The 16,222-nt window shown below is 36.6% G+C and overlaps 1 protein-coding gene across 1 annotated transcript; it reads left to right on the forward strand.

Moving 5' to 3' along the window:
* The first annotated feature begins 4,140 nt into the window (after nucleotides 1-4,140).
* On the forward strand, nucleotides 4,141-6,898 carry LOC119792709 (retina and anterior neural fold homeobox protein 2-like). Its single transcript, XM_038299458.1, has 3 exons — nucleotides 4,141-4,342; nucleotides 4,846-5,030; nucleotides 5,951-6,898. Exons 1-3 carry the CDS (start codon nucleotides 4,321-4,323, stop codon nucleotides 6,680-6,682), a joined length of 939 nt encoding a protein of 312 aa, XP_038155386.1. The 5' UTR covers nucleotides 4,141-4,320; the 3' UTR covers nucleotides 6,683-6,898.
* The last annotated feature ends 9,324 nt before the right edge of the window (nucleotides 6,899-16,222 follow it).

Genomic DNA, 16,222 nt, shown 5'->3' on the forward strand with positions numbered 1-16,222 from the left:
ACATCCATTTAAAATGTAGGCAACGGCATGAAAAAAGTGGTTTCTACTTTTACCGGTACTTTTATACTTTAAGTAAATTTACAAGCCTGTACTTTGTTACTTTTACTTGAGTAAAGAAGTTTAATCAGTACTTCCACTTTTACCAGAGTATTTTTTAACACAAGTATCTGTACTTTTACTCAAGTACGGAAAGTGAGTACTTTTGCCATCTCTGGTTGAAAATATTTATAGAGACTAACCATAAACAAATACATAGTAATAGTAATTATGTTTTCATTTTTCTGACCTACAAAGCAACACGTGGGAAAACCTCCGCTGGTAAAACACACATTCATCACTATGAATTGGACCACGATGCTGTGGAGAAGCAATCCAGTCGGTCAATTCAGTTTGACGAACTATAGGGCATTTTAAGAAAAAGAATGTCTAAAAATTATTGCAACTGTATTCTTAGGTCAAGTTTGGTCTTTTCAAATATTATTTAAGGGGGACTTGATACAAATGAGAAATATATAATTTTCTTCAGACTTCACAGTTATATTTTATTTCTGTGTGTCACATACATTTCCAATAAAATACACTGAAAATGTGCAAAATATATAGAGCCTCTTTATGGAAGGAACTGTAGAGAAATACATGATGGAAGTTTATTCTCAAAATATTGGTAATTGCTAAAATATAAACAGCAAGCAAAATAAAATAATGCATTTTCTAAAACTCCCCTACAGTAGTAGGTCTCAGGTTTGTCTTATAGGCTATTTTTTATTAAAATAGCACTACCTAATGCAATCCAGGGCCTAATTCACTGCACACCTTTTCTTTCATTCCCCTTTATCTCATTAGACAAATATTTACAATTTTTATTGTGGAAGATAACCACTGAATTTGTGTTAGCATGGGTTTCTTTACTGCCAAGGCCTAATAACTCAAAGTGTTAGGCCCTTAGGCAGTAGCCACTTTTCTGTTAAAAGGAGTTATCGGTGTCCAAACTCTAATTGGATAGCTTTGGATTGAACAGTTTTGCTTTTTGTGCAAAACTTCAGATTTTAATTGGAGTATCGTGAAATTAAGTGAACTGGTTTAAAATATTTTTGTTTTGTTTTTTGAGTAACCATAATCATAATAGGAAAAGTAAAAAAAATAAAAGGTACAGTTCTAAAAATACCCCCCAAAAAGCTCTAATTTATTTGCATTTTACTTAGAGAGTTGGAAATCTATTAGGATATTTCTTTATAATGTGTTAAACAGAAGTATAATTTCAAAAGTAAAAGCAGTATTTGACATGATTCTTTTCCTTTTGCATGACCAGTCTTAGGTCTGATTCTCTGTCTTGTAATCGGCTGTGGCAACTGCCTATCAGAATCTTTCATTTGAATCCTTATTTCAAAATGTTTTCATTTGTTGAAAGGATTTCAAACTTCAATAACGCTGACGTCCATTGACTGGGGACACCAATCCATGACAGATAGTGCCCCATTGTGTCTTTATCTGTTGGGCTATGCTTTTACTGCAGTTTACTGGCAGAGTGGTTAAAGTGTGAATACAGTTTTCTTCAGAAGTTTTGATGAATACATGCTTTTAGTCAGGGAACCCGCATCATAGTGCTGCCTCCATCATGTTTGACAACGAATAGTGTTTCTTGGACTACAAAAATGTACTTGAGTATGCTTTTAATCTTAAAAGAGGCTCCCAATTACTCCCTGAACCACACAAGCAGCAATAATTCTCTTAATATTGTTCTCTGGCGTCTCCCATCATTGGAGAAAAGATTTGACCCCCTATTCTTAACAACATTGATGGAGTTTATGGTTTACATATATTGGCTTCTGCAGTGTTCTCTTTAGGTCACACCAGAGCACAAGGTTTAGACTTTGACTGGATCGTTACAATACCTAGATTTTTTGGCATTTCATTCATTCCATCGTACATTCCATTCTTTGTTTGGGATCATGGACCCATTTATGATCCAGTTTGGTTGTACCACTGGTTTCTGAAAGATTTTACTCAATAATATTTTAGTGTACAAAAAAACATAAACTTTAACTTTCAACATACTAATTGAGGCCTGTACAGTCTAAGACTTGTTTGTTTTTTAGTTTTCCTGACCAGTTCATAGTCTTGTCTTTGTGGTAAATTTGTTGGAATTGTCCCAAATATTTCCCATTTAATTGCCATTTATTCTAAAATGCCTGTATTAAAACAAAATAGATGCTCCTCCTTTATTCCTGCTGCTAATAATAAATAAAAATGCCCTCAAGACCTCACTTAAACTCAGAACAACTGACAAAAGATACTTTTTACTAGAGATTATACTTTGAAGTGAAATGGATAAGATGTATATTTGCTTTGTAACAAAAACATGCACATATCTTTGTGTAAACAGGACTGAATGAAGCGTGATTCTTTATAGTATTTTGCATTATCTGAAAAGGTTGTTATTTGCAACGGTTTCTGGTTATCTTTAATCGCTCGATCACTGTATGTAAAGGTAGGACATGAGAAGTAATTTGATGGGAGGGATCAAAGATAGTGGACTTTTTCCTTTTTTCATAAAGTTCTCAGAAATATTTCAGATAATGATTGCACAACCTGGAATATTTTCTTTTATTGTCATTTTGAGTATTATGTATTATTTGAAAGTGGTGTTTTTTACAGAAATTGGAAGATTTCCACCAGTTTGTAAAAATGCTGAGGTTGTATGATAGGATTTGTGTGAAGCACAGAGAGAGAAAGCTGGTGTGTCCACACACAGACATTGATTTTCCTCTTCTCTTCAGATAAAAGATAAAACAGTGGTCCTTGTTGTGTTCCCATCTGATAACTCCAGACTGCATTGTCTTCTTCTATACAGTACTTGCAAAATTGTAAATCGGCCCCTGCACTTTGTACATCATTGACTTTTAGTGTTTAGATTATCAGTACATTTCAATGCAACTGCTTCCCAGAAATCCCCCATTCTAAGGAGAGAGTAGGTCAGTAGTGTGAATACAGTGCTTCACAAATATTTTTGTACATAAAGGTGCACTGATTGTATTGCACCAAAAACAAGAACTGTTGTTGTCTACATGCAAAACATCAGGATGAAAGCGATAACGCTGCACATGATATTGAACACAGACATGACAGAGGTTGTTAGTACAGGGAAGTTATTCATACTCAAGTCAGCACAAGATCAAGAGTATGGAGACAGGAAGGAGTAGGACTGTAAACATTTTAGTCAAGACAGTTGATTTTAAGATAGTCTTAAAGTAGTGGTTAATCCTCAAGCACCAGTGTTCTGTATTTTTCAGATATCAATCCCATAGGATACCGGTCCTTTAGGACTTGGGTCAAGGTTCAAATCTAAATCCCTGATGTAATGTGACAAAATGGCCAAATGTTCAAAGGGTATCTCTATGCTGGTCCACAGCTCTGGTCAGGGCCTGGACATGTTTAAGCAGAACAAAAACTGGTTTACATGCACCCACTAACAGCAATATTCCTGCTTTGAGCTAACAGGTAAGCTTCTTAATGCTTCTTATTAGTCATTGTATGAGATTTCCTTTGTTTTTACCCCTCTAATCACACTGCCTTACTCTGCATATGAAAGCCAGAGATTGGCTTCAGCTCACAGCTCTAGTTTGCACTAAGAAAAGTGTGGGATCTAAGCCTTTCTTGGCCTCTAACTGATTAATGTTTAGTCGTTAACAAATCTGCCTTTGCTTTGGCTTAATAATGGTTTAGTCGCTTTAGGTCTCATTGCTAAATTATAACAAAATCATGGTTTCATTCTTTTTTCTAATATTATGTTTATTAAATTTAATAAGATTCAATAGACATGTATTATGCACTAAAAAGAAGATGTGCAAAGTAAGACATTCAAAGTTGTGCATAAAGGTTTATGTGTCATTGTGCCTTGTCATGTGACATCAACAACCCTAGTTAGAAAAGCGGTATCGATGAGTTGGCCTTAACGACTCCCTAATGAACTTTTCTTGGCCCATCTTCAGCCTGAAGTGTATCATATTTGTTATTGACCTTGTGATGAATTTGAGGTATAGTGGCTAATGATGTGTACTGAATGGTGATGAGGGTTGGGGGGGGGGGGGGGGGGTGCTCTGGGGTCAGAGTACTGCTGTCAAGCATTATTTCTTAAAGAAAAACAAATGCAACCCCACCCCCTACAGTATTGTGTGGCTTTGGTGGGCCATTTCAGGATTCTCAGGTGATCAATATAAAAGGTGTTCTGATACGGCAGACAGACTCAGACACTGACAGTGTGGCAAACTGACCTCAGTCCCAGCAGCTGCATCCAGAAACAACTTCATTTCAACTGCTGCTATGTGGAAGGACTCAAACAATGGTAAGAATGCTGATTTTCTACAGATTCGAAGAGCATACAGTAATTTAGCTCCTTTTCAATCTAAAATCAACTGCCTCATCCAGATTTTAATGCAATGTAAGAATCTACATATTTCTGTTGAAAAAAACATTCTATTTGGATGAAACAGCTGAGAAAAACTTAGTAGAAATATACAGATTGCAAGAGATGAGTAATTTTAAGTTACAGCTCTTCTGCATTTATTAGCAAATGTATTATTTTATTCATAAAAAGCATATTAAAGTGGTTAAATTCCAATTTCATATGTAATCTGTTGTAACTATTTAATGCTCATAATCACTTTGTGCAAAATTTGAAATGAAAAAGGATGTTCAAGTGGTAGAATTTGCTTTGTGTCCAAGTTATGTGTTCGACACCCCAATAGAAACATGATATTTTAGGCTTGATTAATATTAAAAATATGAACATGAATAAGAGTTCAGTATGTTTCCATAATAAAACTCGGTTCTCTCTCCTTTACACAGATGATGGCAGGCCTGTGGCCCCCAGCAGCAGCTCCTCCCGCAGCGCCAGCCGCAGAAAGCGGACAAGCTTCTCCAAAGAACACGTGGAGCTTTTGCGTGCCACCTTTGAGACCGACCCGTACCCCGGCATCAGCCTCAGAGAAAGCCTTTCCCAGACCACTGGTTTACCTGAGTCACGCATTCAGGTAAATAGAAAATCATGAATGAAGAAAATATAATCATTCTTTATGTGTCCCTAAAATGAAAAAAAATGCACTGCACTGCAAAAGAAGGCAATAAACTATAGCATCTGAACCTAAAGATACACAAAATATACAATTCAATGCTTTAAGATGGTATATATACATATATAATACAAGAAATAGAAAAGAATAGAAATGAAAATCTCCTTTTTGTCCCACAAAGGGGAAATTGTTGTATTACAGCAGCAAAAGTGCTCACACAAATGTCTGTGGACCTTAAAAAGTGTATAAAAATAACAGGTTAAGTGAGTTAAAAAGATAAACAAAGAAAATATTGTACTGTGAAGTGTTTTTACAATATTATAGAATCAATATTATAATACGGGAAATAACTGTAATAACTTAGATACATTCAATATCAATGCATATTGAATGTATTTTATTGTTGTGACCTGGTCAGGGATTGCAGATGGAAAACGGCTGTCTTCTTATATAATGTTTTAACACCTGTTCCCTGTAAAAAAAACATAAACCAAACTAATTTGCCTCAAATCTATTAAAGATTTAAAGTTTTATTAGTAGAAATAAACTAAACTGTATATTTAGCATATTTATGTGACTTAAAAAACAGGCTACAGCTAAAGATCCCAATGGGTTTTTCATAATAGAAATTACTTTTTCTTGTACTATTTTTACTATAAAACTGTATTCTAAAATGCATCTGGCGTACACTCCAGATTCTGCACATCAATGCGTAATTCTATTGCTTTATCTTCAAATGCAGCACAGTCTGTTCTTTTCCAGGCTCCTATTGGAGGTACTAGCTCCTGCTCTGATACCTGTTTGTCCAGCAAATGATTAACTGAAGCATTGCCTAATCAGCTTTGTATTTAAACTACACTCTTTGTTTATTTCCCGTCCAGGTGTGGTTCCAGAACCGAAGAGCTCGTACCCTGAAATGTAAAGGAGCAAAAAAGGCTCTGTGGCAGTCTAACAGTCCACACCATGACGCTTTCCCTTCACCTCCATCAGCTGGCAGCAATGGGTCAACAGTCCCTCTGAGACCTCCGGGGCCCCCACCAGCCTACCCAACCCCCGTGAAGCAGGAAGTAGAAGAGGGTGAATATTACAGCCAGTGTCCTCCTGCTTACTCTCCTTCTGAGATTCATGGACAATACAGCTCTTTGTTTGGGCTTCAACAACTAAGCAGAACCTCCAGTCAACCCATGTGGGGTATGTGGCCCCACGTAGGCCCCCAGACCTCTCCAGCTCCCCATTTGTGGTGCAAATCTTTAGAAATGATGAGCTACAACTCAGCCTCCAACCACGGGACTGTCTTGTATCCAGAGCAGCACATGTACAGTAACTCCTCCTCCAGCTCCCAGTCGTCAACTCCAGACACACCAGATTCTGGATATTGGGATTTTAGTGCAGAAAGCAGCCCGCAAAATGTAGGTCAGCACTCACAGCTGGAGAAGTCATGGAATTGGATGTCTTTGGAGGAGAGCAGCGAACCCGGGCATCCAAAAGCAGTCCAGCACACACCCCTTCCTGTGCTGTCCCTGCAGGAGATTCTGGGAGAGCTTAATGAAGACTGGTTGGGCGGAGAAGGATGTGAAAAATGCAATTGTGAGAAAAAAACAGCTTTTTGCTGAGTCTTCCGTGCTAAGGCATTATTCTACATCTTTGGACATTTGTATATATCTCTTAAAAGAATCCTGGTGTGGTGTAATATTAGAAATTAAGGCAACATGTTTTTTAATTTAAAGTGCTATTGTTTTTAAACAGAACAGTACTGCAGTTTTGGATAGATATATTGATATATCTATCCAAAACTAATATATTTATTACTCACTATTTATATATATATAACTGATGATTTCTACACTTTTCTAAAAAAGCAATAAATCTTCTAAAACTTTATGTTTCCTCTGGCCTTTGGTTATTCAAAATAACATTAGCACCCATCTTTAAGACAACTTGGTTAAGATTATATTAGAATAACATTGTTTTTCATTTGTATTGAAAACAGTTGCAAGTAAACTAATAGTAGAAGTCGGTTGCTTTATTACTAAACCAACTTTCAGCCAGTGTTAATTAAATCTATAAATAAACCTATAAAAAGCCTTACATAGATAGTTCGATGCAGGGACAGTAGCTCCAGACTTTTAATATGCAGAGACTGAACATCATTGTGTATTTAGATATGTAATCTAAAGTAAACTTTACATCATTGCATTATCACTGTTACATGTATTACGTGTCTAATCCATCCAGTTATTTACTCACTAATTACTTCTGGTGGTTTTCAGACCAATGGTAAAAACTAAAGAAGCTCACTGCTCACCCTTAGGCAAACTAAAATTACATTTGTTTGCCTGAGAAGATAATTAGTTAGCTGAGTTTAATAAAAAGTTATCATATGTCTAAATAACCACACTGATAACACCAAACCAAAATACTGCATTTTTGCCCCACATATGCTTTGAACTTCCATATAAATGTGTTTTTGCATCATTTCTTTTTTCTCCCACACTCTGCATTTGCTCATTTACTGTCTGAAAGCTGTACAAAACAATATTTTGTTGAAAAAGTTGTATAAATCTAAGTCCAAAGTAGGCGTTTTTCTGAGCTATTTGTTGGTTTTCACTTTCTTTACAAGAGAAAAATGTGTTTAGGTCGCCAAACTCTAAATAGCCCCTGGCCCAACAAGTAGTAGCATTAAGTGTGTTTGATTAGGCTTTTATTTATAGCTTTGAAACAATTAGTTTGACTCTAAGTAAATGTTTTTGTTTGTTTTTGAGCAAATAAATCTAGACCCTGAGTGGCTTCCTCCCACTTTGAGCTGCAGCTAACCGGACTTTGAAGGCTCACATGGAGTCAGGCATGCTGTGTGTATGCTGAGAGGTGCATGGACTGGATGGGTAACGCTGCCTAACCTTCAGTAAGAAAAGGTTGGCTGTCCTAAAAGCTCCAGGCTGTAGGGATTGGGAAGAGGAACTTCAATTCAATGCATTTTATTTATACAGCGCTAATTCACAACACATGTCATCTCAATGCACTTTACAGAGACAATTCAATCAGATCATACAGTCAGATTGGTTCAAAGTTTTTAATCTAAGGAAAACCACCTGATTGCATCGACTCGAAAGCAATCCCTCATATTAACTATATATTAGCTTGTGCAAGAAAAACTGCAAAAATAAAAAACAATTTTAGAACAACAAACTAACTTCATGAAATAAAGTTTAAATTACTATCCACATTTCAAGCATATATATATATATATATATATATATATATATATTGTAAAGGAAGAAAATATTCTAACATAGTTAACTTTGGAAAAAGATTGGCTTCTGATTCTTCCCTTCCCCAGGTCCACTCGGCGAGCTGCGTTTGGTAATAAAACCAACATTGCGTGTTGACGTCACAGAATTACAGAGTTTAATCCAATATAAGACAATGCATACACTTTAGAAATAAGACAATGCACAAACCTACACCAGAAACTGCAGAACAACAGAGACATACATTCCATTACCTGACATAGGAGGAAAGAAAGCAAAGAGTACAGAGACATCTTTGGAGAGTTGCAAGGGCAAATCTGATCTTTTTCTTCTATTTAGAAAGCTTTATCCTCTTGTATCTAATCCATTCAAAAAGGGGCTGGCCCTCGGTCCTCCAACCAAACGCCATCTCTGACACTGCTAGGGCTTCCCCTTATTTACTGCAAACATCTGGGGTCATTTGCTTCTTTGTTTTAACAAGAAAAGGCGGAAAGCTTGTCCTGGCATCTAGAATTCCTAAAGTCATAAAACACAAGATAAGCTCTCACAGACAGCTTGTGGAATGCGGGGGGCCTCCTGTGCTTTGAATACTTACCCATTAGTAGTTTTAAATCATTAACACAGCCTTGTTCAAAATTAAGAAATATGTTCAAGTGAGAGTGTTTACACATGCCATAAGATTAACTGTAATAAAGTCTAAAAAATAATCATTTTTCTTTAACAGTCCCCGTTTTGAGGTCTGAGACATACAGACCTCACAAATAAAATGATTAAGCCTTCTAATAGAGGAACCAAAAAATTATTTAGTATACTAAAAAACTAAAACATTAGCCCAATTTTATAACAGTCCCCTTTTTTAAACAGCACCTCCTAGGTCCCCTGCCAGGCCATGTGTCTAAAGCTGAACTCCATAATCTAAACTTATCAAATGTATCTTGCGCTGTCCAACAATTTAATACTCACCTGATGAACCACAAAATTTTAACCAGTAAAAACTAAACTAAAAATACATTTCACTTATCAAATATGAAAAATCATAAAACTCAGTTATCTGAAAGAGAAGCAAACACACAATAGGAATATCAGCCCAGAATATGAAATAAAAAATAAAAAATAAAAGTAAGATATCTCAAAATTACTAAAAAATGCTCAGCAGACTTAAAAGACAATATTCACCACAAAAACTACAATTTGTCAATAAAAAACAATAACAACATCAAGAAATACATCATAAACACATAAAAATTACAAAATAGTTACAAAATAGTTTTTTTTTTCTTTTCACAATTCAATAATAAGAAGTTAGAGTTCGTCTCTATGCTCCTTCGATAGTCTTTCAAAAATGAATATGAATTCTTCGTCAGGAAACGATCCAAAAATACGCGCAAAAAGAAACGAATGTTCTTGAAGAGTTCGCAAAAACGAAAACACGCAATAAAAAGAAGATAAGTTAATGATGATCTTGTAGCTGGATCCTTCACGTGTTCCTCCTCGGTTGTAAACCTCAGGTTTTCCACCTGAGTGTCCGTTGCTCACTGAAAATTGGAGTATTATGCCAATTTAACAGTGAGTTTAAGGAGAGGGTGCAATCTCCTTTTCTCAATGGAAGGACACCGGAACAGGATTATTGTGCCTGTCTGGGCCTTTTAAGCCTTGTAATTCAGGAAAATGAAGTGGTTTTGGCAGACTTCTGCCCGGAAATGCAGATCCTCCTCCGCGCTGTGATGGCCCTCAGACACTCCTCGACCGCAGGTTGAGACTGTAGATTCTCCTGTATGCCCTGCAGCGTGCGTTGTGGCTCCTCAGCTGACTCCAATGGAACCACGTGTCTCCTTCTCTCTTGTAGACGGACAGCCTGAGATGTACTCTCCACGACTCGGTATGGTCTGGCGAAGCGAGGTTCAGACCACTTTCTTTTGATGACCATCAGGCGCACCCAGTCGATTCCCCGAACTGATCCCGAGCCTGGACGTTCCTGTGACGTCTGGTATTTTGTAAATTCTGCTGCCAGGACCTGTAACTCATTGAAGAAATCTTTATGAGATAAATGTGCAAGCTTACCTTTCCATCCTGGAATGCGGGTAGCAGGTCCTGGAAACATCCGTCCTGTCTGGAGCTCATATGGAGAGAACCCTGTTGATTGGTTAATGATTGATCCTACACTTTATGACAGCTTCACTGTCTTCCTTTTGTATTATAAATCTGCTACTTTGGAGTTGTATTTTATCAATCCTTTGACCCTCTTTTTATATAAGGCCTACATGAGAAATGAAAGTTTCCTATCATGTTAAACCCAAAACTTAACTGTATTTTAGAAGCAGTTCCATAACTGTTAATTTGTAAATTTCCAATTTAGACCAATTTAATTTCAATCATCATATTTTCTATTTTTTAAAGCCTTAAAGAATGATCAGCCTGCTTTACATGAGTCACTAAATATCAAAAATGACCTACTTTATTCCAATCATATTTTAAATCCCAAAAATTTCAACCATTTTTACCTTTGATCCATTTATTCATTTGAAAACCTATTTATAAAATATTTAATTGAATAATGTATTACCCTTTTTATATTGTTTATCAATTATCAATGCCTTTTCAGTTTTGGAGAGAGATTCAATACAGCTAAATTTATTAAATGATGTAAATCTTTAGTTTAGACCTTCCTGGATGTCTTAGTTAAACAACTTATTTTAAAACATATGAATAGAGATACAACAATCCAATGATCACCTTCCTTAGTTTAAGAACACTATTTTATGTAAATTATTTGATAGTCAATATTTTGTTTAGTATATTCAATTTATACATTTTACTTATTTCATATCCAAATAGTTAGCTCATCTTTAATGCTGGTAATACACCGTAAAACATTTAATGTATTTTGATTTAACTTCAATAACCTCTTTTTCCGAAAAGTAAATGCAGAGATCCAAACTAAAAATTTGCCTATCAGATCAATTCCATTCATGTCCCCCTGTTTCTATAACAGAACAAATGTTCTGTCATAGAATACAATAAAAATCCTATACAACTCATTGAGATGAAATCCGCTATCACCACTAACTTTAGCCTCATGTAACACAGTTGGATGCAATTCAAACACGGTGTCCCAGATGCTGTTACAATCTGCACACCTCAAGCAAAGAATTTAATGTTTGATTAAATTTATGAAATCAACACAGAACTTGGTGTCATTTGCTCAGTAAGTCAGTCTATAGACACCCAATCCACTTTAACACCTTAATTTCAAATTCCATTTAAATTTAAATTTAGTTTTACTGAATGGTAGCCACTGTACTATGCAAATAAAAATTTAGATCATCTTCCTTAGTAGATGAAGCGTAACACACAATGCAATTCAGCTATAGTTAAAAAAGAATGTAATTGCAATCGTTAGTCCCTGCCCATTCTTTTCAGGCAGGAAGGGAAAAAGACACACTAGCATTTTGTGAGACAAACAGAGTGAATCATGGAGGAATGCAGTGTCGTAACAGTTGGTGCACACCAACCCCTAACTGCATCGTAAAACCTCTGACCCCAGGAGATGGGGTTGTCCTCAACACCTAGAATTACACTGCAGGGCTGCAGGACGTGAAGAAAACAGGGCGCCTCAGTGCTATATCTAAAATAAGAAGAGAACAATGGCATCACACACTACAAAAATTTAAAGAAAAGAACTTATTCACCACTACCAAGTTGTGTTGGCACCCATTTCGTCTCCAACCTGCAGACTGAAGGGAACCCCAGGAGTGGGCCTTGGCGCCCAGGTCACATGATCAGAGGTGAGAATCCAGGATCAAACATGAGAACACACAACAGGACCACCGCTGAGCGACTTGCCATGCCCCAATTCTGTATCTGCTGAATCAGAACGTGTCTAGAGAAGCAGTCATTCCAGCAGTGCAGAAACATCTGGATACAGTCCCGCTTTGATGAACTTTGGTCAGCCTTTCGTGGTCGACAGAGCAGGACATAGAAACCAGCAGACCAGTCATCTACTGAAGCCCCCGTCCGGGTTTGTCTATGATCTTTGTGGTCCCGACTCACTGCTGATTTCCAGCCATAGAAGACTCCCACAGATAACGCCTGAGTCCCTTTTGTTTTCAGCCAGGCATGAAAAGCAACAGTCAAAGGAGACATCTGTTGCCAGGTAACAGTTCGCCTTCACTGACCTTCGTAATCGCTCAACAGCGTTTGGCTTTCATACAGCAGTCCAGCAGAAGATGGGCACAGTTCAGCATCATCATGTCTTTGTTCAGCAACAACAGCGGCCTGATGCGGTAATCAAGAAGATCCCTTCAAATACATCTTCCCATGATCTCTGAGCTCAAAAGACCCTTCCCCCAAGATTGCCATCAAGTCAGAAGGAAGGAGAACTGCCAGAGAAAAAATAATACAAAGTAATTAAAAAGCAAAACTTATATTTGCCACATTTTGTTACTTTCACTACTATAAATAAAATTTATCTTGTGATGCCTCCTCCCGTGTGGCGCTAGATTTGTTGTTGTTATAGCACAAACGGCCAACTGCCCCAAATCCTGAACTGCAAAAAGAATAGATAGAAATTTGTTAAAATAGTCCACGATCGGATGTGCCAGAATTAAGAAAATAATGACACTTACTGTTCAAAATCAATAAACGTCAATACCTCGATGACATTCACTCTGCTTGTGCCAAATATCAACTACAAATTCTAAAATCACAACCTCACAAACTCATTAAAGAATTAGAACAAACTCTAGAATGTCCAAGTACTGATACTTATAAAAGTTGTGATGGAATTGCCCTTGGTCAAATAATTATGAATTGCATATTGTTCTACTAAATACCAAACATCCTTATCATTGTCCCACGCTTCAAGACAAAGTCCTATTTCAAAATTTCAGAAATCCTTTACATTTTATCTGAATTTCATAGCAGTTTTAACCAAAATTTTCCTCAAAATTAACAATTTACACCCAACTGTATATAATCAAAGTCAGCAGTGATGCAGAAATCTATCAACAATTTTAAATGTAAATAGACATGGCATAGATGTTATTTGAAACCGTTCAATTTGAGATGATCAAATCTAATTTAGTAGAAGCTTCTATATCACATACACCATATTGTAGTAAAGCAGGAAGGCCATATGACTCTACATTAAAGAAATCCATAATTCACTATTGTTGAATCGAAAAAATCAAAATTATTGATTAACTAATTTACCATTAACCATATCCAAAAATTTACCAGGAATTAGGGTCTACTTCTGCTTCTCCCCCTGTTGATATAATAAAATTACCATTTTGAAAACAATTTGGAATCTATGTCACTTTTATATAATAATTTGCTGAAAAACCAAAATATCATAAGATGTTCCACCATTTCTCCAAATCTTCCATCTAGTATTCAAACTAGACTGAGATTATGTAAATTTCAAAGTTCCATCTGTAATGTCTTATCTTTATAACATCCCCCTGTGTTTTCTTATTTCCAAAAGAAAAACAATTTAGAGGTGGAAAAACAAAAATGGAAGAACTTACCCCCATTATGCTAAAATTTCAACATGTCCAATCAGTCACCCATATGAAATATAAACCAAGTTTATTTAGTTAGAATTTAGGTTAGTTTGTTAGTGTTGTTAGTCAAAGTGGATAACACAATTTCCTAATAACTACATCTATCTGCTTTAAGCCAAGGCTGAATTCTCGTTTCATATTAATTTCACTGCACAAGCAGAAGATTCAGCTTCAACCAGATTGTGACACCAAAATATGAAATCGTCATTACCTTAAAATTGTCCCTTAAAGCAGTAATAAAAACATATTTATGAAACAAAACCTTCAGTGTACCTAAATAGTTTAAAATAAGAAAAATATCACACAGCTACACACTAAACTGAGGTCATATTTACATAGAGCATCCTAAAACCCATCAAAGGCCATCAGCCTACACATTCACTCTCATTCACACTCAAGCACTCATCAACACCCCATTGTAAGAAAGATGCAGGATGTTACCCCAGATTTCAAACCAAAATTCATCCTGTAAAAGTCTTAAACACAAATATTATAACACCATGGTTGAAAAAAATAATAAAAAGACATTATTATCCAATAGTTCTAATATTGTTCAGTTTTGAGTGAACCTTTTTAAAAACTCCAAATTATACACACAACCGTATTTCATGATAGCCCACTGTTATTAAATGGCTACCTATACCCCCTGTAGGAAAACCCAAAAACCGTTCATGTGGTCATGTAATATGCGAAATGGGCTGCACACGAAGATCGTCCTACAAGAAACAAAGTCATTCATTAGCGTTTCAACATGTCCCACATTAACAGTGTAGAAAACACTGTTACGCAGAAAAACATCCATATGTTCTCATTTTTGTTCTCTTACAATCAGTGAGGGTGTTCCATCCTGTCAGGAAACCTAGAAATTTAAGTGATTGTCAATGTTACAGTATTATAATAAACAATTGGATCATTCCAGTGCTCAAGCCTGGAACTGATGCAACACATTTCACCCGCTGAGAAAGTAAAAACATCTGTAAATCTGTTATTTTGTACTTTTCATTTCAACACAAAACACAGTCCTAAAGCAATTCACATCAAAATCCAAGAATCCTGAAAGCGTGAGCTGGAAATAGCACAGAACTGAAGCACTCCCAAAATGCAAATAAGGGGGGTCAATCAGTCCCCCCGCTGTGAAACAAAACTTGCATCCAAAACGGAGACACCGCTGTCCCACAGAAGCACATTTTAACAGAAAGTTAGTAATACAACATCCAGCAAAAATATTTAACAATATTTCAGAACACAATCTTGAAACACAAATCACTTCCGCACAATCTCAGCACAATTCAGACACAGACAGACGAATAGACAGCAGCGCGTGGTGGGACATAGGCTACAGTATAACGGGGGAAGACAGACACACAGCCACAAACACAAAGAAACATACAAAACACAGAAACACAGACAACGTTGTAGTTCAGTCAAGAAAAGACAGAAAAAAAAGAAAAGAAAACGTCAGGAGCCGGCTAAAAGAATGTATGACGCATCTTTTAATTGTCCAATTTCAATTTTACAAATCCCTTTTATTCTCATTTCAACTTCTCAGTCCTACACTTCAGAGCTGGGTCAAGCTCGAGGCGAAAATAAGCCTCAATTTAGTTTATTCGATCACTCAATCCGCCCAGTGACAAAAGGTTTTTTCTTTTTCAGCTGGGGAGAGCGATTGAACCCGTATTAAATCAAATAATTTATTTTAGTCCTTTATACTATAAGCAACCCGCTTAAGGGTGCCAAAGAAAGGTGATCCAACCTGCTATTAGTCCTTTATTTTCCACGAGTGATACAACTCGGTCCAATTAACCTGCTATTAGTCCTTTTCCATGAGTGATACAACTCGATCCAATTAACCCAAATAATTATAAGTCCACTGGAGATGAGTCGAAATCTCCGGCTGATACAAGCCAAAACTAACCAATACACAAATTTCCAAAATACTTTTTTAGAGGCCCAGGCATTGCTCCTCAGGGTAAAAAGAATATACATTTTTTAAAACCCAGCTTAAGTCAGAGTTAACGTAAAGGCTCTGTTTTGAACTAGCCACAGTTCCCTGTAATGTGTATTTATTCAAATCCTTAAACAACTGACTCTTTTAGAAGGGATTTTATCTACCTCTGCAGCATCTGAATTCTGTGAGGCCGCACACAGCAAATCAGCCCCGGTCCGACCACACGGCGCTTCAGACAACTAAAAAATAATCAAATACTGTCTTACCACACCGAAGCGTCGGGCCGAAACGGATCAATCAGGACCAAACAGCCGCGCGCCGAGACTCCAGAACCGGCACGAGCCCCCAATTGTAAAGGAAGAAAATATTCTAACATAGTTAACTTTGGAAAAA

Source organism: Cyprinodon tularosa, unplaced genomic scaffold, assembly GCF_016077235.1.
Source record: "Cyprinodon tularosa strain WSP-4 unplaced genomic scaffold, ASM1607723v1 ctg43, whole genome shotgun sequence".
In the NCBI taxonomy this organism is placed as follows: Eukaryota; Metazoa; Chordata; class Actinopteri; order Cyprinodontiformes; family Cyprinodontidae; genus Cyprinodon; species Cyprinodon tularosa.

Coding starts and splice junctions, on each gene's coding strand:
- LOC119792709 (XM_038299458.1), top strand. CDS start 4,321: ATGTGGAAGGACTCAAACAATG. Junction 4,343..4,845: donor GTGGAAGGACTCAAACAATG/GTAAGAATGCTG, acceptor TCCTTTACACAG/ATGATGGCAGGCCTGTGGCC. Junction 5,031..5,950: donor TACCTGAGTCACGCATTCAG/GTAAATAGAAAA, acceptor TTTCCCGTCCAG/GTGTGGTTCCAGAACCGAAG.